The sequence below is a fragment of the Paroedura picta genome, chromosome 13 (assembly GCF_049243985.1).
Source record: "Paroedura picta isolate Pp20150507F chromosome 13, Ppicta_v3.0, whole genome shotgun sequence".
Taxonomy (NCBI): domain Eukaryota; kingdom Metazoa; phylum Chordata; class Lepidosauria; order Squamata; family Gekkonidae; genus Paroedura; species Paroedura picta.
This window is the reverse complement of record NC_135381.1, coordinates 14,346,056-14,373,604: the sequence shown is the minus strand read 5'-3', so window position 1 is coordinate 14,373,604 and position 27,549 is coordinate 14,346,056. Positions and strand designations below refer to the sequence as shown.

Here is a 27,549-nt window from a genome sequence, read left to right as displayed (position 1 = left end):
CGGGATAATGTCATAAAACTCTGTAAAAACCCAAACTGATTTGCAACCAAATAGGGAACGTACATTTGCCGTGTGGACCACGGGGATAAAATTCAGAAGGGGATTGATTGCCCTGCTCTGTTCTCTTTGATCTGATCCGTACATACAGTAAGCAACACGCCGTCGTTCTTCATAGTTTACTTCGAACATTTGTTTTGGCTTCGTTCACTTTGGTGCGTTTGCTCCACGATCATTCACAACCTCCTGTAAAGGAATGCAGAACGTTCACGTGCGATCTGGAGAATCTTGGCAAGGGTGAAAAGCTGAAGGTCGATTTCCCCCTCCAGTTTGGGCAACAGTGGATGGATGAGAGTTTGTCATGCTTGCCACTTGCCAAAGGGTTAATAGAATTGGTTCTGCAGTGAAAGGCACTAATCCATGGAGTGTGGGAATTGGCTCTACTGGCCTGGCGTCATGAGCACAGTCCATCTGCATGCTAAGTAAGCACAAGCTGCCCTGATTCTCTCTTTTGCGATACTTTTGCAATATTGTACACCATCTTTCTTGTTCAGTGATTGTCACCCCATAGATCAGAACCCTCGGGTGGATCACAGAGCATCACCTGTGCAACATGAGCACTTTCAGAACGGTCCTCTTCTCATGGTTTACAATTTATGAACAATAATCCACAAATCTATACATACATACATACATACATACAGACAGACAGACAGACAGACAGACAGACAGACAGACAGACAGACAGACAGAAATATAATAAATAAAAATACATACATTTGGGGGCAGAGGCAAGGGAAATGCAGGGAAAATTGCCATGTGTTTAGTATGCTGTGCATCTGGGCATTTACAGCAACAAAAAAGGCCACTCAGAGAATCATCAATGTTTGGAAACATCCCAAGCAGATGTAGTTTGCCTGTGCTTACTTTCCCAAGAGTTTTGTGGAAAATGCATCACCCATCACAAAAATACCAATATACACCCTCACATAGACAAAGCAATCTTATTTGCATTAGTTTTAACTGTTTAAATCTGCATAACTTTGCATACAAATAAAAAGGCAACAGTCAAAACAATCTTATTTGTAATAGTCTTAAGTGCTTATATCTGCAAAGCTTTGCATGCAAATAAAAACAATTGTTCAGAAGAAGAAAAACAGCACATTCAAATTTTTATACGCCCACATATCCTAGCAGGCAGCATTTTATTATGCAGATGTAGTAGTCGGCAAAAAGCAGAAAAAAATAAGCACCAGTTTGGCACCTTTAAAGACTAAAAAAGTTTATTTGACTATGACTTTTTGTAGATTTGAAATAGGGTTACTAACAGTCCTGCTAGAGGGAGAAAAAAAAATCCTGTGCCTTTAATACAGGCATAATGGAATTTTATTTACTTCCATGCCATGAACAGGTTAACTCGCCCATTTCCACACATTAACCCTCTATTAAAGGGACAGGCTATTTTTCTTCAAGTGGGAAGGAGCTGTGGTTCAGTGGAATAGCCTCTGCTTTGCATGCAGAAGGTCTCCTGTTCAGTCTCTGGCACCTCCACTTAGAAAGGACTAGGCAGCAAAAAAGACCTCTGCCTGACACCCTGGACTGCTGCTGCCAGTTGAGTAGACAATACTGACCTTGATCAAGAGTCAGATTCAGTCTAAGGCAGCTTCATGTTTGTGTCTGGCAACTCTGATTGTGGTAAGAGTCCTTCTTTCTCCAAGCTTTGCAAGTAAAACAACTGGTCTGTATGTTCGTGATGTCCCTCCCACCATGATTTGGCCACTGTTTATCCAACTTTAATATTTTTGAACAAAACTTTTAAAGCCTTCCACGAACAGTCATGGATTTCTCTGTTCGTTTATTGCCTCTTTTTTTAAAAAAAGGAACTTGTTTTTAAAGTGAAAACTGCTCCAAGATTGGGGGTGGGGAAGGTTTATGGGTGACCTCATGAGGAGACCGGCCAGCTGAAACCGTGCACTGTTGGCTTTTCCTTCTAACTTGCGGATGGTGCTGCCAGATGTGCAGAAATGTCACAAGCGCAGGGCCTGCACACGCCAATGTTTTTGCCTTTTTGTATTCCTGTGCGCGAATGAATGAAAATGATTGCACTGGTTTCGTTGCCTGGTAGCAGGTCCTAGTGGAATGAGCTCCCGGAAGAACTAAGGGCTCCGATGGAGCTTGCACAGTTCCGCATGGCCTGTAAGACAGAGCTCTTCCGCCAGGCATTTGGTTGAGGCGGGTACAGTTAAGATCAAGGTCGCCTCCTCAGGTTAACCAGATCAGCAAGCTCTTCTCCAATCTCTGAGGCATTGGATGGGGGTGAGGGGAGGTTTTAGTATTCACTGTCTGGGCGGGTTAGAATTTTAAGAGGGGGATTGTTCTGTTTTATTTTGGGGTTTTATGGTTGTAACCAGCCACGAGCCACGGGTAAGAAATCAAATCAATCAATAATAAATAAATAGGGTAGAAAGGCAAGAATGGCGAGTGAAGACAGAAGTTATATTTTGAATGGGATGGAAGAACTTTTAACAAACATTCACCGAATTCCATAGATTTTTATTTTTAGGGCAGCCAGTGAGTGTTCACACCCCCACCACACTTAGAATGCCATGCCTGTCTTCACCTTATGCTTGGGAGCTAGGAGGTTTCCTGTCCTTGTTGCTTTAACCCAGGGGCCAAGGAGAGCTCTGCCTCCTCTCTCCTCAATGAGAGGGAGAAGGTTCACATAACATTCATTCTTTTTATTTTGTCTAGAGAGATGGGAGACGGTGTTCAGCGGGGAAAACCTTTGCAGGGAAATCGATGGGGAGGAGCGAACAGAGGGAGAACAGCCCAAACCGTATTAGTTGTAAAGGTGGCTGGATATGCAAGAGTTCTGATTTCAAACTGATCATTAGGAAACAGTGTTTGCAGAAGGTCTCTCCTGCCCCTCCCCCCTGCTTAATTTTTTTTGGAGGGGAATAGATATATTTTGATATGCAGCCAAGGTTCTTCCAGAGCAGCCCCACCACTAAAAACTGTCTACTTCCACCTTGAGGAGAGGCCTCCCCCTCTTTTGCATTGATGATTGCCACTGGTGGCTTTTGTAGGTAACTGGATTTTTTTAAAGTGGATTTTGAGTTATTTTTAATAGTGGGTGCCTGATTAATGAGGGAGGAGAATCTTAAAAATCAATCAAAATATCTGTGTAAAATAAGGGAATTTGGGATATCGATGAAAGCACAGTTTAATGAAGGGGATTGTAAAATCTGGGTTCGGAAGAACCCAGACTCTGGAATCATTCTGCTCTTTATTACTGATCTCAGTTCATGGTACAACTGAACTGAACCCGTCCCCCCCAAGCCCGTCCCCCCGAATATATACAAGTCAGAACAAAATAACTTCCCACAGTTACAAACGATTGGATAACTGATTGGCTTAAAGTGATTGGATCCCTAGGGGATCTGGCTGTGCCATGTCCAATCAGGGCATGGCAGTTGCCTTTGAACCTACTAGCTCCCACAGGAAGACCAGCCAGGCATGAGCAAATCAGTACAATGCTGCTACGGACCTCAAGTTCTGATCCTCGGCAGGTCCACATACTCGACAGGTATGAAGATGAAACAATCTAGGACAGCGGTTCTCACCTGGGTTCTTCTGCTACCCTCTCAGCAGCCCAATCGAGGTTCCATCCCTGACTCTTACAATGAACAAAAGGATCTCAGGAAATAGTTTTCCCTGCCTGAGATCTAGAGATGTGCTTCCAGTAGATTATAATGAACTAGAAAGGCCAGTGATTGAACTCAGAATCATGCAGTGTCCTGGGTTCATTTCAATTTTTGATGTCAGCTACCTCTGCAGACTACTTGTTGAGTTGCCAGGATAAATGAAACAAGCAAGGAAACAAACAGGTATCTCCTGCAAGGCACCCACACCCACCACATTATTCTCTTATTTACCTCCTCAGGTTGTTTAAACTGCAGCAAAATGTCAGAGCTGTTTGAGCGCCTCAATTACTTGGAAGCCAAGGTCAGTATCTCCAAGTATTCTTCAAGTATTTAAAAGGCTGTCTTATAGAGGATGGAGCAGAGTTGTTCTCTCTTGCCCCGGAGGGACGGACCAGAACCAATGGGATGAAATAAATTCAAAAGAAATTCCGTCTAAACATCCGGAAGAAGTTCCTGAGAGTTAGAGTAGTTTCTCAGTGGAAGAGGCTTCCTCGGGAGGTGGTGGGTTCTCCATCTTTGGAAATCGTTAAATAGAGGCTGGATAGCCATCTGACGGAGAGGCTGATTCTGTGGAGGCTCAAGGGGGTGGCAGGTTACAGTAGATGAGCGATTGGGATGTGAGTGTCCTGCAAAGTGCAGGGGGTTGGACTAGATGACCTATGAGGTACCTTCCAACTCTATTATTCTGTGATTCTATTATTCTTGAGTGGGTGTGGCTGTGGGTGTGTTTCAGCCATGCTGCTTGATATGATATTTCCCTCCCACCCCTGCAGCCCCAATCCAGGAAGCCTCTAGACCAGGGGTAGTCAAACTGCGGCCCTCCAGATGTCCATGGACTACAATTCCCATGAGCCCCTGCCAGCGAATGCTGGCATGGGCTTCTGGGAATTGTAGTCCATGGACATCTGGAGGGCCGCAGTTTGACTACCCCTGCTCTAGACAATAATAGGCCAGCACAGGTAAAATTCCTCACCTTCTTTGGGTGCAAGTTGGAGCAACAAAGAATTCTGGGTTTAGAGCAACAGGCCACCTTCAGGATCAAATAACTGGAACCGGGCTAAACCCTGGCTCATCCAGTGAGGGACTCCTGCCAGAGGTCCTTTTCCACTGGTTGTTTCTGGTGGCCAATCAATGTGCAGCTGATTCTGATTTGTTGCTTGCCTCCAGCCCATGTTTCCCCATATCTGTATTTCAGTGCTCAGATATAAGACAGCACATTCTAGATGCCATTAGGAACAGCCATGTAGGATGCTAAGAGATCTAACTTAACGAGGGGCATAGAGTCAGCTGGGAAATTCTCCTGTGCAAGCCTCCACTGAAATGAATGGGAACTGCAAAAGAATGTGCAGATCTGGTCATTTCACTGGGGACTTTGAATCATAATGTCAGAAGGGGCCATACAGACCATCTAGTCCAACCGCTGCTCAACACAGGATAATCTAAGGTAAATATCTGTCCAGCCACTGCTTGAAGACTGCCGGTGAGGAGGAGCTCACCACCTTCTAAGGAAGCCGATTCCATTGCTGAACTACTCTGACTGTGAAAAACTTTTTCCTGGTATTGAGCTGGTAGCTGGGGTAGTCAACCTGTGGTCCTCCAGATGTCCATGGACTACAATTCCCATGAGCCCCTGCCAGCATATGCCAGGGGCTCATGGGAATTGTAGTCCATGGACATCTAGAGGACCACAGGTTGACTACCCCTGGTTTAAAGCCTTTACTGCAGGCCCTTTCTGCCCCCTGCTTGCCTTTCTATTACTTCAAGAGAGCCATCATGTTCCCTCTCAACCTCCTCTTCTCCAGGCTGAACATTCCCAAGTCCCTCAGCCTTTCCTTCATAGGGCTTTGTCCCTCTCCTCTGCATCCTCTGCATGTTCTTGTTCACAGGTAGCAACTTTCTCAGCAGCTGAGTCTGTGACTTCCCTGGTACCCAGCAGACGACAGTCCCCCAAGGGAGATGCCACTGCAGATTCCTTGGCTCTTTGGGGCTCTCTGGCTGCGCAGGGGAGCCCAGGAGATGAAAGCACAAAAGGTAAGTGAACCGGGAGGAAAGGGCTTGATTTGCTGGGTGTGGGGAGAGGAATAGGCAGGATCTAGAAACCTTTGGAACAAATGTACAGTCTCTTAAAGAAATGTCGAAGGTTTTCACAGCTGAAGTCAACTGGCTGTTGTGGGTATTCCAGGCAGTGTGGTTGTTTTCTGATACTTTTAGTCCCTGATGTTTCACCGGTAACTCTGGCTGGTATCTTCAGAGGTAGGACATGGCAAGATGTGGAGCTCCCCGTGCCAAGCACAGACACAGGAAAAAACATTTCCTAGTTCCAGCCCACAAACTTAAATGGACTCCGGGGAATGGTAGAGGACAGGAAGGCCTGGAGGATCATTGTCCATGGGGTCGCGATGGGTCGGACACGACTTCGCACATAACAACAACAACAAAAGTTCCAGTCCACCCCCTGGGAGACTCCTAAATAAGACAGAATCATGATACATAACCTTCCTGACAAGTAAATAAAATGCTCTCACATTCCACACTTTGGTACAGAGGGATCCCCACCTTGTCATGTCCGACCTCTGAAGATAGCAGCCACAGTTACTAGTAAGATGTCAGGGACTAAAACAACCAGACCAGGGACACACAGCCTGGAAAACCTGCAACAAGCAGTGCAGTCTTTTAGCTTGCAGAAATCCTGGGAGGTGTCTTAGGGAATTGGAAGCAGCCACTTTTCCCCGCACTTCCTCTTTCCTAAAGCAGGGGTAGACAACCTGTGGTCCTCCAGATGTCCATGGACTACAATTCCCATGAGCCCCTGCCAGCAAACGCTGGCAGGGGCTCATGGGAATTGTAGTCCATGGACATCTGGAGGACCACAGGTTGACTACCCCTGTCCTAAAGGACTTGAAAGGGATCGTGGTGGGTGGAGGGGGATCAGGGCCTGTTCCCTGCTCTAGCCTCTCTTTCATCAAGGGGTTTCATCCATGACACTGACTAAGCAACCAGTGAACAGCGATCCTGGAGCCTTTCTAATCACTCAAGTGTCATAGCATGCAGCCCTTTGAAGTGCATCTTTGCACCATGAAGTTCCCTGTTTTGAATCTTTAAACACACACATGCACAAAGCGCTGAGGTTCACAGGAAACAATCCTGCGGCCAATGCCGTTTTCTGTGGCTTTTCTGTGCACTCACAGCATTGTGGCGCACACAGAGAGCCCCTCACGCAAGTTGCACTGGTCGGCTGAGTGCCAGCATGCGCCGTAAGCGTTCCAAGTTCAGATGAAGAAGGCAGAAGCATCCTGCGATTGGCTGTGACTTCCCCGGAGAGAAGTGGGATCAGTTGAGTTTTGCTTCTGACTGTCATCTCCAGCCATCTGACCTCCCCTCCCCTCCCCCCCCTTCCCCATCTCCCGCCAGCATCGCAGCACAACTGGTTAGAAGTACACCAGGCAGAGGGCGAGTTTAAATTGAAAGCAGCTGGGTGCTGGGACTGTTCTTGGGTCTGGCAATGGTTCCAGCTTTGGCTTAAGTTTTTTGCAGCTGGAAAGATTTATCAGGCCTTCCCTTGCCCTGACAGAACATGTGTTTCTGGTTTGGGACACAAGAGGGGGAGAAAGAGAAGAGGGAAAGAATTATTAAGAGAATCTCTTTGGTTTCTGTTTGCACAAAGGATACGATGGTGGACAGAATAGGTGGCATCAAGTGGGTGACGGTCTCCACTGTGTAATTTAGGGGCAGAGGGGTCCAGTACACCCCGCTGTTTCAGATACCGTACCAGCAATCTCTGGACCCATTGTGAGGCAAGTCAGTGCTGTTCCTCGTTTCCATTTCTGCACACACACAAAAATGTGCATCATGCAGCATTTTGGGCACCAGAAACAGATTCCTTAAAACCTCACAGATGGTTTACAACACAACTATGCTTATGTGTTGACTATGTGGCGAAGGAACCACGAAACCATAGTTTTGGCACAGTGACCAGCATTGTGACTGCTACGATGGCATTTCTCCAGTGTCAAGACGGTGGCTCGCCACATTTTTCTGGAAGACGACGGGGATGTTGAAATGGTCACAGAAATCAGCCTTCCTTTCAGTTTAATTATTTTAAATCCAAAGTTGCTAGCCCTCATGGCTAGCATGGCTAGCACGCTAGCCCTCACGACTGGTCTTAGTGGAGGATGGAGGAAATACACCTGAAACCTTACAGAAGTGATTGTAAGTTGCTCCCATGTTCTGAGACAAGTTCATGAGCAGCTCTGATTAACTTCTGTACTCCATGCTCTGTTGCTGGTCAGGCAGTGTCCATGGCCCGAGATTCTCCTGGCATTGGGTAATCCAGACTGCTGACTGTCAGAAACAGGGGGGAGGGTGGAAGCAGAAGCTTATGAGTGATTTGGGGACAGGTGTCTTGCTCTTTTGCATTATTCAGAATCAGAATCGCACAGAGCTGGAAGAGACCACAAAGGTCCAACCCCCCACACCTTCTCCGACTTAAAAATCACACACTCCTGACAGGTGCTCATTCAATCTCCGCCTAAAGGCTTCCAAGGAGGCAGTGCATTGCATTTATGAACAGCCCTCAGCATCAGAAAATGCGAAGTGAAACCTTCTTTCCTGCAATTTGAAGCCATCGCTCCTAGTTCTTGTCTCTAAGGCCGCAGTCAACAAGTTGGCCCTTTCTTCAACATGCCTACCTTCTACGTAGTTAAACACAGCTATCCTATCGAACCGTGCCCTCCTTTTCTCCAAGCTACATGTACCCAACTCTCTTAACCTCTCCCCCTAAGGCACGAATTCCAACCCCGCAACCATCCTAGTCGCCCTTCTGGTATATTCAACCCTGTATTCAACCCAGAATCAGCATTCAAACTCACATGCACTGTGTGCATGTTTCTGTCTTCCTTGCAAGGGGCATTAATGAGTGTGAAGCCCCTGGACAGTAGGGAAAAAAGGGTCTGAAGGTGGTCAGCTATGCCTGGCCCCCTCCCATGTGCAAAGACTCTATCCTATGTCTTACCTTCTCTATTTTCAGCAGATTTTCCAGGCCCCAGAGAGAGGTTGAGGACAACCAATCCAGGACGGGACGGTATGTACTGATTTTATTTATTATTTAATTTATAACCCGTCATTCCCGGACTGGCCAGTTTATGGCGGGTTACAATAAAAAATCCCCACAGCAAAAATTTCAACCCTTGTAATTAGCAACAATGGCAGCTATCGAGTCCCCCGGCCCCCACCCACCACCAAACTCCACAGGCCATTTAAATTCAAAGCAATCTAGCGAGTTCCATAAACCAGAATGTGATGCCCCAGTGTTAAATGCATTTATTTGGTTATCCTCTGATAAAGAAAAGCAAACTTCCAACCAACCACCCCCATATCATATTCAGGCATCTGCCACACCTTATCCGTTCATTCCACATGCACTAAGGCAGTAGTTCTCAACCTAGGGATTGGGACCCCTTTGGGTGTTGAAAAACCCTTTCACGGGTCAATCATGAACAATGGATCTTCACGCCATTGGTCAGTTTCGGTTTAATTTCTGTGAAAGAACCCTTGCATCATTTTATGGCTGGGGGTCACCACAACAGGAGGAGCTGTATTAAAGGGTCATGGCATTAGGAAGGTTGAGAACCACCGCACTAAGGGAGAGCCTGTAAATCCAAGGTTTTCTAATTGTGATGTGGTACCCAAAAGTGAGTCACAGCAGGGTGTGCTGGGAGAGGAGGCATGATGGCAAAATCAGCATAGTGTGCCAAATTGCCATGAAATTCTGCTTGTTGTTCAGTACTGCTATATATAATTGGTGCCAAAGCGGAAAAATAAAAAATATGTTCAGTGTTACTTGACACGAGGGTCCCTCCTGCCACATTGGGAAGGCAGGAAATTGTGGAATTCTGGGTCCTGAAAAGTACATCTGGGTCCTGAAAAGTCAAACTGTGGCAGTGAAAAGCGGGGTATAAAAACCAGCTCTTTTTCTCCTCCTCACAACATATCTCCAATAGAGCAATGGTTCTCCATATGTACCAAGTTGCTAGAGTACACCTCTGGACCTGTTTAGATAGCTTTTTCCCCTGTGCTCAGCTTCTGTTCCCAATGCACATGCGGTTGGAGGGAGCACATCTTCCATAAAATCTCGAACCTTGACCACTCCCTTTTTGTCCAAGCCAGCCACATTTGTTGGTGCTCATTGTTATCGCCTCCTTTTCATGAGCTTATAAATACATGAACCGCTTCCTGAGCGCCTCCTTTTCCTTCCTCCATTTCAGGAAGACTGGCCTCACAGGGGCCTCCTGGCCCAGCAGGTCCAAAAGGAGATACCGGCATCCGGGGACCTCCTGGTATTCCTGGTGTTAAGGGTCCTACCGGACCACAAGGTAAGCCTTGGGTGACTTGTATTGATATTTATTATTTATTTATAATTTGATTTCTGGATCGCCGCTCCCAGTGGACTGGCTCGCGGCAGTTTACAACATATGCACAAAATCATAAAATGTTAGCAATAAAATCCCCAAATCTTTCCCCAATAAAATAAAATACAGATGAACAATATAAAAACAACAGAACAAGATGGCGGTACAACTAAAAGATCTCCCAAGCCTCCAATGCAGTTGATTCAGTGGGCTGGAGTAGATATGGAATACAGAAGGGCAGTTCTATATAGGTCTAATACCCAAGGACCAGGGGGGGAGGAGTTTGAAAGTCCCCTGTACTCATCGCGCCCAGCCTCAACCAAACGCCAGGCGGAAGAGCTCCGTTTTGCAGGCCCTGCAGAACCTGCAGATTGTTCTGCCAGGCTTAAGATTGTGGGCCTCGGAGGGCCTTCTCTCTTTGGGAGAAGGCCCTCCGAGGCCCACAATCTCCATCCCCTTCCAAGCCGGCATCCGAGCCTTCCTCTGCTCCTGCCCCTCATCCTGGGTTCACATCGGTCCGTTCTGGCCGTGGTTCTAACTCGAGTGGAGAAATGTAAAGCAGTTCCATCAGTTCTATCCGTGCCGTCTGTACCGTCCCTGGCTCCCACAAACTCGGAGGCCAGTACGGTCCCAGCTGCTCCATCTCTGTCTCCAGAGCCTCATACTAAGAAGGCGAGAAAGGCTAAACACAAGTCCCATTCTTCTCATTCCGACTATGGAACAGCTTCTCAATCCACAGTCCCGCTGTTTCGTTCACTTATACCCTGCTTTTCTCCATAGTTGCAGCTCATAGTTGCAGCTCAGAGAGCCAGTTTGGTGTAGTGGTTAGGAGTGCGGACTTCTAATCTGGCATGCCGGGTTCGATTCTGCACTCCCCCACATGCAGCCAGCTGGGTGACCTTGGGCTCGCCACGGCACTGATAAAACTGTTCTGACCGGGCAGTGATATCAGGGCTCTCTCAGCCTCACCCACCTCACAGGGTGTCTGTTGTGGGGAGAGGAATGGGAAGGCGACTGTAAGCCGCTTTGAGCCTCCTTCGGGTAGGGAAAAGCGGCATATAAGAACCAACTCTTCTTCTTCTTCTTCTTCAAATGACATGGAACGTTGCTCCTCCCTCCCCCGTTTTCTCCCAACAGACAACGCTGTGAGGTAGGCCAGGGCTGAGATTCTGGGATGGCCCAAAGTTTCCATGACAGGAGTGAGGATTCAAACCCAGGTCTCCTCGAATCCTAGTTCAGCACTCTATTCCTTATTACAAAGTGCCGGCTTTCAGAGAAGCAATATGCAAGTTGTAGTCTTGGGCACACTGGTCTGCCACAAAAGAATGGCTCACGCGCCACGATAAATAAAGTCATTAAATAATCAAAGGCTTCTGTGATCCCAGAGGACAAAAGAGGTGGCCCGTTTGGCTCTGCATCGTTCCTTGTTCTGGCCTTGCTTCCTCATCATCAGCTAGAAGTGCTTGAGAGAGTCTGTCATGTTTCCCCACAGCTGTGACGATTGGATCGGTCAGTTATGCCCAAGGTAATCAGGTACCCATCCTTTTGCACCTCTGCGCAAGTTTCTGCCCTGTCTACTAAGGAGAGGTGCTCAGAACAGTGACTCCTGCAGAAATGCAAGGGTGGTGGACTCCTCTGAGGGCAAGCCAGTTTTGCAGCGCTCACATTCTCAAAGGAAAACTGGATGCGAGAGCGAAGCGTGCCTCCAATTGTCATTCGGGGGGAAAGCGTGCCTCAACCATCAGAAGTTTGAGAAACTCTAGATGAGAGTATCTGAGGAAGTTGAACGACTGCCCAGACTAAACTCGGGGATAAGTCCCTGTAGCTTTGGGGTTACTGGGGGAAGGGGAGTGAGGGAGATTGCTTCCCCCTGCAAACCAGGCCAGGGACCTGGCAGGGAAAGGAGCTAACATGGAACTGCGATTATTTTTGGCAGTGTGTCTGCCGTCTCTGTGGGTCTGCTTAATGTTTATTGGGTTTGGAAGGCGTCCCAGAGAAAGTTGCCTCTGGCCATTTGGAGTTAAACATTAACCAGCCAACCCTACCCCACAGAGGACCCATTAACTTACCCCCACACACACACTCCGCATCCCTCCTAGGCCGAGCTCCTCTCTCATGTCCCACTTATTTGTTCAGGACCTCCCTGGACTTAGGGGGAGTGAGTGGGAAGATCAAAACCTCTCCCCCACCACCACCTTCCCTCCTTCTCTACTGTCTCCACATGCTCCTGGTCTTCAGCTGCAAGATACGCAAAGCTAAAAATGTACTCTGTACCTTTCGTAAGAAGTGTGCAAAGGGCCCAGCTGGATCAGATCCAGGGTCCATTTACTGCAGCATCCTCTTTCCAACTGTGGTCAACCAGATGCCTCCAGGAAGTCTTCAAGTATGGCGTCAAGGCAGCAACTAGGGCTGCCGTGTTTACCCTTCTGGGTGGGAGACCCCCGCTTTCTGGACTCTCCTGGACCCCTTAATCTCCCTCCCTGACATACCTTGATCCAGAGTGCCGTCAGGTTGTCGGGAGGGATGCTTTGGTTTGGAGACAAAATTCTATGGTTTTGAGCAAATTTTACCATAGAGTTTTGCTCAAAGCTAGAGCATGCCACCCCCAAGTGCTGACATCATTTCTGGGTGAGGTCAGCATGTCATGGCACTCCTCCCCCCTTCCAAAGACTCCGGGAAAGCTCCTCCCCCTGTCAGCTGACTTAGAGCACCTGACACCCCTAGCAACTACCCCTGTCCCACTGTCTCCGCCCAGGCCTTAGTCTTCAGATAGACATGAGACTAGAGGGCCAGATTAGCTGCCATAACTGATGTCCCTTGACAGACTTCTCCTCCTTCATGATTTGCCCAATCATCCTTTAAATCTGTCTAAGCGAGTGGTCATCATCCTCACACCCTGTGATAGTGAATTCTATATTAATTATGCCCAGTGTGAAGTATTACTTCAGTCTACTGCCTATCAGTTTCCTTGAGTGCCCTTAGCACCCCAGGAGAAAAAAAAATATCTGTTTTCATTTCTTTCTGTACAGCAGGGGTAGTCAAACTGCAGCCCTCCAGATGTCCATGGACTACAATTCCCAGAAGCCCCTGCCAGCAAATGCTGGCAGGGGCTTCTGGGAATTGTAGTCCATGGACATCTGGAGGGCCACAGTTTGACTACCCCTGCTGTACACCATCCATGACCCTATAAAAGCCTAAGTCAGGCTTTCTCAAGCAGGGTTTTGTGAAACCCTGAGGTTTCTTGGTGACCCTGGAAGGGCTTCCCAAATAGATGGGAGTTATTCATTTTTTATATATTTTTCAAATTTGTTAAACCTTTATCGGGCGATATGACCATATATGGTCATGTCAAACCCCTCCCCGTGGCTGGGAAGGGGAGGGGCCACAGATGGGCGTGTCCACAGCTATGCTTCCCAAGCATATTCTGCATGATTGAGCCATTTGCTGGGCTTTAATGGAGCCTGAAAAATGGTAAGAAAGTTGAGAAAGCCTTTGGGGTGGCTGTAAGTCTGCTGAAACTAGATGGCACTTCGCATACCACTGATTGAAAGGGTGGCGACAAAGGAACTCCAGAGGTTTTTGGAGAGCACATCTGCTCTTGACCCATTAGAATCTGGTTTCAGGCCAGATTTGGAGACAGAGATCACTTGAGCCCTTCTGATGGATGATTGCCATTTGCACATGAATGGCAGGAATGTTTCCTTTTCGGTGTTTCATGATCTGTCAGCAGCCTTTAATAGAGCAGCCGGCACCATCCTATTAATCCACTCTATCCTATTAAGTAATTTGGAAACTGGGCTATTCCTATCCTGCCCTTCCTCCAAGGAGCTCAAAGGGGTGTTCTACCTTTCTCCATTCTAATATCTAAAACAGCCTTTTATACTGGGTCAGGATTTGGGTGACTGGTCCAAGATCCATGTAGTTCATGATTCAATTTCATGGCTGAATGCACCTGGCCTTCCGTGGGCCTAGTCTAACCACTGCTAGTCTAACCACTACAGAATATTGCTTCAGTATTGATTCCCTGCTCCTCCACGTGCAGCCAGCTGGGTGACCTTGGACTAGTCACAGTCCTGATAGTGCTGTTCTCACAGAGCAGTTTCTTTCAGGGCTCTCTCAGCCTCACCTACCTCATGCAGAAGGCATCTGCAGCCTCAGAGCCTTGGAGGGAAGTAGAAGGAGGAGGGGGTGGTCAGTGGTAAGGGACGGAAGGCGATTGGATGGCTGCTGGTCAGACAGGCAAGCTGGTTGGAGGAGGAGGCACTCAGGGACGGGATAGCCCCCCTTAGTGGGTGTTAAGCACTGAGTGGCAATTAAGCCATGAGACACACTCCTCCTCCAAGGCCTTACCAGAAATATATTATGTGGAACAGATGCACACATTGAGACAATTAGATTGTTATTATTACTGTTAATAAAGTAAGTAAGTAGCCACTGGGAATCTATTTCAGCATTTCCTCTGGCATATGAAATTTCAGCCACCTTTGAGGTTTCCTCACAGCCATGAGGGCTAGAAACCTGATCTCTTTTTTAAAAAGTGAAAGCTGAGACTCTCAGGAAGGTGTTTTTTGTGCTCACCATGAAATCTGTGCTTTTCCTGTGCTCCAGTGCTGTCTGGGCATAGATGCAGCCCTGCCTGTGTGATGCCTTTGTGGCTCCTCTCATCCCAGCCATGCCTGTGTATTGCCAACAAGCCCTGGAATAAGCCACCTCTCTTGGCCTATCTCTCTTCTCAGGGTTTTCTTGCTTTTCCTCTAGGTCCTCCAGGCCCTCCAGGAAAGGAAGGTGCAAGGGGCTTCCCTGGAGAGAAGGGCTTACCTGGCCTCCCTGGTCCCCCTGGCCCACCAGGTCCGCCAGCCCCAGTAGGGCCAAAGATATCGGAAATCCCAGACCAAAGTAAGTAGCTATGTGCAAAAAGAGAGACCCTGCCAACTTTATAAAAACGTGATTGTTTAAACTGTGAAATGTCATCTTTTTCGCTCACTGGCTTCATGATGAAAATTAGGGAAAGAGCTCCTGTTCTACTAAAACAAAGGAAACCCTTATTAAACAGGAGCTGTTTTCCTTCTCTTTCACGTTGCTTCAGCCAGTGAGAAGGTCTGCAAAGCATAGCTATATATCCTTGCTATATATTTGTTGGCCCACACTGCACCAGGGTGATATAGCAAGCATATAACTGGGGGAAAGAAGCATGGGCCAACCAAGTGGGTATTAGAGAAGACTTATTCTGCTTCAAGTCCTGTCCTGGATAGCCCAGGCTAGCTTGATCTGGTCAGATGTCAAGAGCTAAGCAGGGTCAGCCCTAATTAGTCCTTGGGTGGGAGACCACTCTCAGTTTACGGCAGTGAGGCCAGCAATTCTTGACTGTAGTGACGTCTTGACGGTAGGCCTGGCGGAACAGCTTTGACTTGCAAGGCCTGCCAAACTGGTTATGGTTCTGCAGGGCCCTGATCTCTCTTGGCAGAGTGTTCCACCAGGTCTGGGCCAAGACCAAAAAGGCCCTGTCCTTGGTTGAGGCCAATTTCACCTTTTCGGCCGAGGATCCTTAGAAGGTTTTGGTCTGTTGATCGTTGCGGGGACGTAGTGGAAAAGGTGGTCCCATAAAACAACTGTGCTGATTTCTCCTGTATATATGTATTAGTTAGTGTGAGATTTCATTGTTTGGGCTGCAGAAAATTTATGGATTATAGCAACACATCAATTATCAGTAATGTTACCATGAATATTTTAGGTTATGAAAAGGGGCATCCTTAAATAATGGCTCTTTGTAGATCTGAATTTTGATTATATGATGTCGCTGCCCTCTGCCTTGGTGCGGATGCTCAGGTACATTTTGACCCTCAGCAGTAACAGCTGAAGAAACTGGCATAGTGTGTCTTAGACCTGTAAATGTTCCTGCATCTCTGTGTCCTGTACTTCATTAATTGCTAATTAATTAACAATTAATATAATGAGATAATAATTGTTAATTCATTATCAATTAATGAAGTACATTAATTAATTCAATAAATTAATTAATTGTGATTAATTGTTATTTATATTATATATATGTATTACAATCTTTTTGATGCTTTATTGAAAGTTGTTTTGATGTTACAGTCTGTATAACGTTCCATGTAAGTTATATAATGTTCAGTGTAAACCGTCCAGAGCTGCAAAGAAATGGGCATTATAGAAATATAAATAAATAAATAAATATAAATCAATCAATCCTTGCGACCTTGACAGGATGAGCTTCTTTCCCAACCAGTCTGGTTTCCAAAGGCTCACGACCACACCCTGATTTCTCTGTACTCCTTGTCATAGGGGACCCTCTTCTGTCAAACAGTTTTATTGAAACGGGTATCACAGGGCCAGCCGGCCCACCTGGGCTGCCAGGGCCGATGGGTAAGTACCTCCCTGACCTTATCCTAATTTGAGGCAGAGGAAAGCAAGGGTATTCGCTTGCTATTGGGTAAGAAGAAGAAGCGGTTGTTCTTATACGCCACTTTTCTCTACCCGAAGGAGTCTCAAAGCGGCTTACATTCGCCTTCCCTTTCCTCTCCCCACAACAGACACCCTGTGAGGTGGGTGAAGCTGAGAGAGCCCTGATATCACTGTTTGGTCAGAACAGCTTTCTCAGTGCTGTGGCGAGCCCAAAGTCACGCAGCTGCTGCATGGGAGGGAGCAGGGATTCAAACCCGGCTCGCCAGATTAGATGTCTGCACTCCTAACCACTACACCAAACTGGCACATACAATGAAAAGAAAGTAAAACATCTAAATCCAGCCTGTTTCTTCTTCTCAGAAACACGGGCAACTGAGTCATCCAGGGAACCTGGGAACAGAAGGCAGACGTTCTTAAGACATGGTGGAATTCATTAGGTTGAGTTGAGAGGGGGGCTCCTAGAAAAGAATTGGATGAAATCAGGGAGGAAATTTGCTAATGAACTGAAAGTTGACTGAATTTATTCCGAGGCATTATGTCTCTGATTAAAAGAATTTAGTCCATTGTTCTTATTTACAAGGAAGGAGTCCATGAGGAAACAGTTTTAAATCCCCCCTCCTTCCAGGATTGTCGGACTCTCTTGGTTAATTTTTCATTCCTCCCATTTTTTTCCCTTTGATTGATGCTCAGCTTCTGTCAACATTCCGTCCCCTCCGAAGCATTTTAAAGGCTGGTGGTTCCAGCCGTCTGTCCCCCCACTCACCCCAGGTTTCTCTCTCAAGTTTTTCTTTATTAATTTACAAAGTCATATTTTTCTTCATTTCTGGGAAATTATGCCAAGTATACACACACACACACACACAAAGAAAGAGAGAGAGAGAGAGCCGTCCAGTTGTACAGCTGTTCTTATTTACACAGAAACTAGCAGTTTACTATTAGATGCAGTAATACTATAATAGTATCATTAACTAGTGGCATGTGTCCAGCCATTTAGATTCACCAATAGCACAATGACATTTCCATTTGTGGAAGAGGGGATGGTGATTTCTGCCAGTTCCTTGTGTCACTGTAAACCTCCACTCTACTCATGCAGGTCCTGAGTATCCACTGACACCCCCTCCCCAGGACAAAATAGCAGGGGTGCTCAGTGGGCTGCTGCTGGAAGGAGGAGAGCCCCGCTCTGCTAAGTGGATGGCTGGATCCATGCCATTATTTATATGTTTTAGTCAGTTTATTAAATTTGCATGATTTTTGTATATGTATGTTAATTATAGCGGTCCCCAACCTTTTTATGGTTGAGGACCGTCACCGGGGGTGGGGAAGAGCCGGCAGCCCGGGTGCCGCGCATGTGCATTAGCGCCCCTGGTGGTGAAAACGTGCATGCGCTGAGCTGCCAGGCACGCATGTTTTCATCACCAGGGGGTGCTAACGTGCATGTGCTGCAGCTCCACGCATGCACGTTTGTGTCCACAGGCGTGCCGGCAGCCACGCCTGCCTCTTCCCCCCCTCTTGCAACAAGAAGCTAGCTGGGCTGCGAACGAAGCGGCCGCTTTGGCAGCCGCTTCTTTCGCGGCCTGGTGAGCTTCTCGCTGCGGAGGGGGGGAGGCAGGCATGGCCGCTGGTGGCCCGTTACTGAGGCCTTCGCAGCCCGGTACCGGGCCGCAGACCGGGGGTTGACGATCCCCAAATTATAGGACGAAGAAAGAGAGAATCTGTGTAAACCCAGGATCAGCCACAGGCAGTCCATGGTTGCAGTGCAATCCTGGTTCACTGATGCCGAATGCACACTCACTGCTACCAACAGACATGAAAAAGGCATATGAAGGGTCTACAGAAATGGGATTTACAGACAAGCTACTTTGGGAGGTTTAGGCTGGGATTCTTGGCTATCGATGCCACCCTTTCCCGTCACAATGGCTTTCCAGCAAAACTATTTCCCAACCAAGGTTACAAGTCATCTTTCTCCATCTAGGTCCACCAGGGCCAGCTGGGAAGCCCGGAACACCAGGCCATGACGTAAGTACACCACTTTTCTGAGAAGGGTGCTCAGTACCAGTGTGGCAGAAGCGGCAGATGTGGTTCATTTCAGAAGGGATACAGATGTTTCCAGGCATTCGGATCCCCAGTTTTCGGGGAACTGGACGGTGGATTAGACTAGGAAGTGTAGGTTGCTCTTCTCTTTCGGGGCAGCCTGGTCCTTGTCACTTGGATCCGGTTCCTTGCTGTGTTCAGAACCAGATGGACCAGCCTGAGAGTGGTTGGCAAGCAGAACAGGGAAGAAGCTATACTTGGTTTCCAATGGTTCGAAATAATTAAGCGTACTGTGCGAGCTGCCGGACTGGCCAAAGCCCTGCACCAGCCATGTGCAGGGCTTCCCAGGGGCTCAGAAATACTCCCATTTTCCCTGCCTGCCTAGGACAGCAAAATGTGCTTGTTGTGGAGGTGAGCATAGCTGGTAGGTCACGATGTGTGGTTTGTGGGCTGTGACTCACTTGGCAGGCAGCACTATTTGTAGAAGTCACTGAGTGCCTCATTGTGGGGCAATGTTTCAGTTTGGGGCTGGGATGGCAGCCCCTTATTTCATGCACAGATGCACATGTTCACCTGCACTTATACAGCTACACACAGCCTCCCAGGAGGAGAGAGTAGACTCCAACTGGTGACTCCTTTGGCACTGATAGGGCTTGGTAGAGGGTGGAAGAGCCTCAGTCAGCAGCTGCTCAAAGGGGAGATGTCACAGACTCCCTCTGGGACCATCTCCCCTTCCTTGCTAGGAGGGACCCCTAGGCAGAAGTGGCAGAGGTTATGCTCTTTCCCAAACCCTCTCCCTTTGGTAAGAGATTGGCACCAAAACCTTGCCAGTCAGGCCTCTGGTGCTGACTTCTGATGGCAGCCTGGGCCAAAGGGGCATAGTTCTATGTATTAGGCATAGAACCTCTGTTTGAGAAAAGTCCACCAATGCAGCTCTGGGAACCATCCATGGAGACCTCCCACTGCTTGCCACCATCCTCCACTGGCACTTCCAAGACTAGGCTAGACCAATGTGACCAGCATCACATTGGGGCGTGACATCACTTCTGCCAAAACCGGAAGTGACATCATTACTTCAGGTGCACCTCTCTAGGATTCACTCTCAGGTTTAACAATAGAGTTTTAGGCGAATCCTAGAACACACACACACACAAGCACCAGATGTAATGGGGTCAAGCAGGAATGGCATCACATGGAGGTACTACGCAAGGATGTGGGTTCTCACCCCCAAATTCCTCCTGGCTGGTGGCTCTCATAAAGGGTTGAAATGAACGAACCTTTGTCTTAGGAACTCTGAGAGAGGCAAGAGCCAGGCCAGCCAAAGTGGATGACAGCTGCCTGGTGGGAGAGTATATGTGGCGGGAGACACCTTGTTCGATAATGAAATTGTGATTTCATGCAGGGAATCCCTGGGAGGCCAGGTGCTGGTGGAGCAGCCGGTATTCCCGGGGAGAAGGGAGAGAGGGTGAGTATCCTCTCATATCTGACTACATGGGGTGGACCCAACATCTGCAGAAAGCTTCAAAGGGTGTTTGCCAGACTGCTGAAATATGTTAATTATTCCCAGCTACCTTTGGGAATAATGTAGACAGCCAGTATGGTTGCCTGGTTAAGAGCAGTGGACTCTAATCTGGAGAACTGCGTTTGATTCCCCAGTCCTCCACATGCAGCCAGCTGGGGGACTTTGGGCCAGTCACAGTTCTCTGAGAGCAGTTCTCTCAGAAGTCTCTCGGCCCCACCTTCCTCACAGGGTGTCTGTTGTGGGGAGAGTAAGGGGAAGGTGTTTGTAAGCGGCTTTTAGACTCCTTTGAGTAGTAAAAAGCAGAGTATAAAAAAACAGGTCTTCTACGTTTGGCACTTGAGTTCAAGTCAAAAGGATGGAGTTCTCTTTAGGATCCTCTCTTATCGTCTTCTGGGAAGAGGCAAGTGATAGTTTTATTCAGAGAGTCGAAAGGAATTTTATGGAGGGATTGCTGTTTGCAGCATACGTGCTTAGCTGGTTCCCACTTCCGATAAATGGGTTTGGCGAGTTTTCATATTGTTTCAAACACCCTTCCTGTTTGAGCAGAAAGCTAAGGATGGACAAGGGAAGGATATCTCCACCCCCGAGACATGAAACCTGTCTGTCTACTGCCTATACTACTATCTCGGCTTTGCAACCCAAAAATATCCACAAAAATCAGCAGCTTCTGCAAAGTGTTATTATCCTGTGTACACATGCATATGGTTCCCCTACGAGACACCCAAAGAAAGAAAGCCACCAATTTACAGAAGTTTCCTCATCAGATCATCTAGAGATAGTTCCAACTAGCCAGAGATATAGAATCATAGAATCATAGAGTTGGAAGGGGCCATACAGGCCATCTAGTCCAACCCCCTGCTCAACGCAGGATCAGCCCAAATATCTCGGCAATGTTAGCAAGTTTGCCCCAGCTTTTAATTTTCTCACAAGTCTCTGGTGCTGCAGTTGTCCATCAACTGGCCATCGTCTTCTTCCTACTTGTTGACCAGAAAGAAAACAGGGTCTGGCCTGCTTGTTCAGCCTTTAACAGCAGATTGATACTCTTGAAACCAAGCAGGAAAGCTTTTGTCAGCATGCAGATGAACAGTCCTACGGGCAGTGGCTCATGGGAATTGTAGTCCATGGACATCTGGAGGACCACAGGTTGATTACCCCTGCTGTGGAGCACTAGGAGACTCTTGGCTGTGTTACACAGTCTCATAATATGGGGGGACATATCGAGGGCAACTAGAATGGTCACTCTTGCCTACAGGTGTGACTGGAGGTGCTCTGCCACACTTTGCTACTGAGAAAGGGCACAATTGGGGCGGGGGGCGCTCTCTTTGGGAGCCAGAGAGGAAGAAGACCACAGCAGGACATAATTAGACTTCTGTGTTTTTTCTTTACCAGGGACCATCAGGATATCCTGGCCACAGAGGTCTGGATGGAGAGCGCGTAAGTGGGTGGAACGCGGTGCGGGGAAGAGAAATACACTGTCACAGAAGGCAAAAGACACTTGGTTACTTAGTGGCAAGACCCTGATACTAATTAACAAGAGATACCATTTTCCAGATGGTGCCCTTTGCAAGCATTTGGGCTTTCAACCTCCCCCCCCCCCAAGCCCCCCCCACTTCTGATACTCCATGGGATGTCTTGTGCCTTCCTCCCACTCTTGTACCCCAAATGTCACCCAGGCCCCCAGCTTACTGAGCACTGCTGGAATATTACGTTTCCTCTTTTTCCTGTAATGTCTGCTACTTCCTTGGCCTTCCCCTTTCCCTGTTATTGCTGTGTCTGTGATAGCCAGCAGTGATCACAAGCTCTAGATCAGGGGTAGTCAAACTGCGGCCCTCCAGATGTCCGTGAACCAGCTGGCAGGGGCTCATGGGAATTGTAGTCCACGGACATCTGGAGGGCCGCAGTTTGACTACCCCTGCTCTGGATCATGACCCTGAAACGCAGACGATATCTTCCAGCTGAATTATAGCTACACTGATTGTACACATACCCCTTTCAGAACTGCAGGCAGCATCTCCCTCTCCAAGTCTTCCGTGTGGCTTAGCTTCTCGCTGCTCTTGGGCCAACCATGGCTCACGGGGTGTCACCACACACCAGGGGGCTGCCCCTGCCCTGTTTTGTTGTGCTTCACACACATGCAAAGTCATCCTTTGTTTGACTTGTTTCCTTTAATGCCATCTGTTTCAGGGTGAACCAGGCCCCAAGGGTGAACCAGGCGAGAAAGGCACTTGGGTAAGTACTGGACAGCAGCACCTTGCCTTTCTTGCCATCCCCTCATTTCTTAGCTGTTTTCCTTCTGTGCCAGGGACACCCATCCTCTGAAAACCGCTATCCCTATAGAAGTCTGCCTAACGCCCAGGATCCACCTACAATCAGATCCAAAATATAGGATATCTCCTCTGCTAAGTCTGAAGAAAGCATCGGGGTAGTCAAACTGCGGCCCTCCAGATGTCCATGGACTACAATTCCCAGGAGCCCCCTGCCAGCGAATGCTGGCAGGGGGCTCCTGGGAATTGTAGTCCATGGACATCTGGAGGGCCGCAGTTTGACTACCCCTGGCATAAAGGATTGGGAAATTAGAGGGTCCTTTCCCCTTTATCTTGAGATTTCCTGTTTCTGTTTAAGAGTCACAGCAGTCATGTTTGTATTCTTCTCCCCCCCCCCCCCCCCGCCCCATCAAGTAATCTTGTGGCACTATAAATACAAGCAGGTTTATTCTGGCATTAGCTTTTGCAGGCCAAAATCCACTTAGTCCGATGCTGTGGTCGTTTATTGCTTAGAGATGTGTAATTCTGCACCTGCACATAGACATGCAATCACTTTACTTTTAAAAAATGGAAAAGGAAATGCTGCATGTTTCTGAGCAGTTGGCAGCCCTGTGCCCAGGTGGTCGCTTCATAAGTGTCATTAAAATATTGCCATCCCGAGCAGATGCCTACATTCCTGGACATTCTTTTGCGGGAACTCACTGTTACAAGAGTTTGGAACCTACCCCACTATCCTAGAGGCTCTGTGCCTTAAATGGTTGCCTATAGCCCTGAAATTCAACAGTTTTTCCAATCATTTCTTTTCCACGCTAAGAAAAACCTCACAGAATAGTTTCCTATATATAGCGGTTGAAATCGCAAAGTCTTTCTCGTGAAAAAGAGAGAATTTCCCCGTGATAAAATTTGCATCTTGCTTGGACAAGGGACTCGCCATGTATGGGGATTTCTCAAGGAATATTTATGCACTGTAAACCCCACACTGAACAGCTACCACCAGCACCCCTTTCTGACCCCATCTAAACCACAAATGCAGGTCGTGGATCCATGCATTGGTGCTCCAGCTGCCTTCTCTTTTGTCTTTTGCTGAGCTGCTCCTGCCATGATCAAATAATCCAATTTCTTGAATGCTATTTCCCCTCCACCACCATTGAGACTTCCATGCAGTTTTTGGTACCCTGATGCAGGACTGTAATCTGGTCAGAGCACATGCTGTTAACCAGAAGGTCTTAGGTTCAGTCTTCAGTGAAAGGGATCTCAGGTAACAGGTCTGGCAAAGAGCTGGGTACACCTGTGTTTGTAGATTGACATGATCAAATGCTGCTGCCGCCAGTTAAGACAGGAAATAAGAATGCAGCCTTAAGGAATATAGTTGACAGCTACAAGATAATAGTGGGGAGAGAGTGACAAAGGTGGTAAAGAGGCTTTGGAGAGATGACAGCAAAGCAGCCCTTGTTAGGGATGAGTTGTGTCTCTTTCTTCCACGGGTCTTGAAGCTTATGAGGGGGATGAGCAGTGGCCCTTAAAGGCATAGTGTCATGTTGGGTGCATGTTGTGTTACCAGCCCTGGCTGCCACTAGAAAGAAAGTAAAGCCAAGTGTTACCCCAATAATGCTGCATGTTGTAGGCTAGAAAGATAGCAAACAAAAAGACAAGCAAAAAGCAAGCTTCAGTTGCAGCGTCCTTAGAGGGACCTTTCAAGAGTATTCCTAAAGACGGAGAAAGGGAGTTAGATAGCCTTGTCCTGAGTTTCTCCCTTTCTCCTTGTTACTCTCCTTTCTCCTCATTGCAACCCCACCTGGGGGATTATCTATCCAGGATTGGTATGCTAGCACCTAACACTTCTGCATTGTGTCTTTTCTGACCTCTGTCACAGCAATGTTCAGTTACAGAGGTGATACTTAAAGTGCTCTTCACACTTCCTGGAAATGCAAGCAGGAAGCCAGAATATTGTTTCTCTCTAAGGACAGAATCTGCAATTTATCCTTAAATGACAGCATTTGTAGCAGAGTAGAAATAGCAGGAGAATGGCTCTTAAGTGATGCGAAGCACAACACCCAAAAGCCTAATTCTCATTGAGGTGATCAACTTCTACCTGGACTAGAATGTAGACGGGAGCTTTCAGTTGAGGGGGGAGGGAGAGATGCTTCCTACATATCCAGACAGCCAAGCAGGCTAGATCTGTTCTCCATGACATCAAGTTTTATCTGTGCAGGGAATTATTTCTATACAGAGACATTTAATCAGGTGACCTATGCCCATAACCTGAAATAACACTCTGCAGATACAGGTTTACCATCTCAGTGCAAACTAGGACTAAGAGCGTGCCGATTGCAGTATTCTGCAAACAGATGCACATCCCCCTCTCAGCTACAGCAAGGGCAGGAGTGAGCCCTGAAACTCTTTCCGCAGGAGAGATTCAGCTCAGGTGAGACAAATCTGACCAGGAAAGTGCCTGTTGGCCTGTAGCTATACCATCACTGGCACCTGTTGTCATTTAGAGAGCCAGCTTGGTGTAGTGCTTAGGAGTGCGGACTTTCTGGGGAGCCAGGTTTGATTCCCTGCTCCTCCCCCACATGCAACCAGCTGGGTGACCTTGGGCTTGCCACGGCACTGATCAGGCTGTTCAGACAGAGCAATGATATCAGGGCTCTCTCAGCCTCACCCACCTCACAGGGTGTCTGTTGTGGGGAGAGGAAAGGGAAAGCAAATGTAAGTTACTTTGAGACTCCTGGTAGAGAAAAGCAGCATATAAGAGCCAACTCTTCTTCTTCTTCTATCTATACCATCACTGGCACCTGTTGTCATTTTGCAACATTCAAATCTACCCCTTTATGAACTGAGTTTTTTTTTTCTGAGATCATCTCCTGTACAACTTCAATAAAGTTTAGATACCCACCCCCCACATCAGCAGGGACCGCAACTGGCACAGTGCTGGGATGGTGTGTGTGTTCCGATTCAGTATAGAAGACCCCCGGGGTCTGCCATCCTCCTGTGTTGCTTAAATTTTTCTCAGCTGTGCAGGAGCTGCTTACAAAACAAGCAACTCCCCTGTGATTTATTTATTTATCATACTTATATACTGCCCTCCCCGGAGGCTCAGGGCGGTTTACATCATAACAGAGAACAATACATAAAACAGTCTGTAACATGTATAACTGATAACTAATAATTGTAACCAAAATAACAGCACAATATAACGGTATAACAATAAAGTACTACAAACAGGTCCAGGGCTTATTGATGGGATTCTGAGGGGGGTGGTTTATTTATTGAATTCTGAGGGGGGGGGGTGGGGGGGAGCAGGGGCCCTTGGTCGCTGTTGATTACGTCTGGTCTCAGCCAAATGCCTGGTGGAGGAGCTCCTTTTTGCAGGCCCTGCGGAACTGTTTAAGCTCCGTCAGGGCCCTGATCTCTTCTGGGAGCTCGTTCCACCAGGTAGGGGCCAGAACAGAGAATGCTCTGGCCCTGGTCGAGACCAGGCGGACTTCTTTAGGGCCAGGGATCCTTAGCTGGTTGGTGGTAGTAGAGCGCAGAGCTCTTTTGGGGGCATAGGCGGGGAGGCGGTCCCTCAGGTTTAGGCACAGCATAAAAGACACCTATTCCTGTGAGGTTAATTCACTTACTGTAGCAGAATTTCCTGACCTGGATAGCCCAGGCTAGCCTGATCTTATCAGATCTTGAAAGCTAAGCAGCATCGGCCCTGGTTAGTATAGTATTTGGATGGGAGACCTCCAAGGAAATCGCGGACTGCTACACAGATGCAGGTAATGGCAAACTACCTCTGAACGTCTGTTGCCTTTAAAGCCCCACAGGATCGCCATAAGTCAGTTGTGATTTGATGGCTAACCCCCTGAAAAAGAACACACACCAGCATATATTTGCTTATGATGGTGCCAAAGGGAGAAAAAAAACATCATTTGCTTTGCTACTTTGCTAATGTGATATGCATGCAACAAGAAGTGCTACCTTGGAAGAGCCATCCATTTTAGTAGAGCTGGAAGAATCTGTTGAGATTGGCAACCCGCTTTTTTCTATGCACTTTTTAGAGAAAACAATTAATTTAAAAAAAACTATTCCCAATTGTTGTTGTTGTTAGTTGCGAAGTCGTGTCCGACCGATCGCGACCCCATGGACAATGATCCTCCAGGCCTGCCTGTCCTCTACCATTCCCCGGAGTCCGTTTAAGTTCACACCGACTGCTTCAGGGACTCCATCCAGCCACCTCATTCTCTGTCGTCCCCTTCTTCTTTTGCCCTCAGTCGCTCCCAGCATTAGGCTCTTCTCCAGGGAGTCCTTCCTTCTCATGAGGTGGCCAAAGTATTTGAGTTTCATCTTCAGGATCTGGCCTTCTAAGGAGCAAGCAGGGTTGATCTCCTTTAGGACTGACCGGTTTGTTCGCCTTGCAGTCCAAGGGACTCACAAGAGTCTTCTCTAGCACCAGAGTTCAAATCAAGGGCACAGCTTTAATCAATCAGAAGAATGATGATCTAGTTGTCTAATTGATGCCTTGATTAAATAATATAGCCTCATTTGCAACATGCCAATCTGGAAGGTACGATCTGGAAGGTCATACTCCTTCAAGATGGGAGAAACATCCTGTAGTTCTCCCATGTTCTAGCGGGAACATACATTACCAAGATCTGTGTTTGCTGTAGGACAGGGTCTCAATTTTTGGGGGGGCCTGTAGGCATCTTTAAAATTCTGACACAGAGCAGCGGGTACAATCTCAAAATGGTGGCCAATCACAAAATGGCTGCTACAAGAGGCGGAGCCAGCCTCAAAACATCAGGGAGAGAGGTTCTATAGAACTCTGCAACATTTCAGACAGAAGCCATATTTAACAGGATGCCAATAAATCAGCCCAGCAGAACAAAAGCCTTGCTGGGCAAAACCCCTGCTTTGTCCCATCCCCTTTCTAAAAGCACTTGGCCAGTGCCAGAAGAGGCCTTGGCGGGTGCCCTGGCATCCACCAGCACCATATTGGAGGCCTCTGCTGTAGGATGTCACAGCTCCTGAAGGGTCCATTAAAAAAGGGGTAAATTGTCAGAGGTAAACAGTCAGTGCAGTTAAAAGTACTGGAGCTGGCTGTTTTTGTGTGGATTTCGATACATGAAACCAACAAGACACCCCTGCTTTCGGTCCAAATCAGTGATGACTGTCCTGTCCCACAGAGCGGGTGGAAGTGAGAGGTGCCAGCT

The 27,549-nt window shown here is 47.6% G+C and overlaps 1 protein-coding gene across 4 annotated transcripts in view; it reads left to right on the top strand.

Moving 5' to 3' along the window:
• The window catches only part of EMID1 (EMI domain containing 1), a 67,209-nt gene that overhangs the window by 30,258 nt on the left and 9,402 nt on the right, over positions 1 to 27,549 (top strand). For all 4 annotated transcript variants that reach the window (XR_013226120.1, XM_077307221.1, XM_077307219.1 and 1 more), the window contains exons 5-14: positions 3,941 to 4,002; positions 5,588 to 5,732; positions 8,728 to 8,781; positions 9,965 to 10,072; positions 14,867 to 15,004; positions 16,415 to 16,495; positions 18,507 to 18,550; positions 19,968 to 20,030; positions 21,477 to 21,521; positions 22,272 to 22,316. Coding sequence is in view for 3 of the 4 variants with exons in the window: in XM_077307221.1 (XP_077163336.1) it covers positions 3,941 to 4,002; positions 5,588 to 5,732; positions 8,728 to 8,781; positions 9,965 to 10,072; positions 14,867 to 15,004; positions 16,415 to 16,495; positions 18,507 to 18,550; positions 19,968 to 20,030; positions 21,477 to 21,521; positions 22,272 to 22,316 (785 nt within the window). In the remaining variant the exon portion in view is untranslated. The remainder of the gene's footprint in view (positions 1 to 3,940; positions 4,003 to 5,587; positions 5,733 to 8,727; positions 8,782 to 9,964; positions 10,073 to 14,866; positions 15,005 to 16,414; positions 16,496 to 18,506; positions 18,551 to 19,967; positions 20,031 to 21,476; positions 21,522 to 22,271; positions 22,317 to 27,549) is intronic.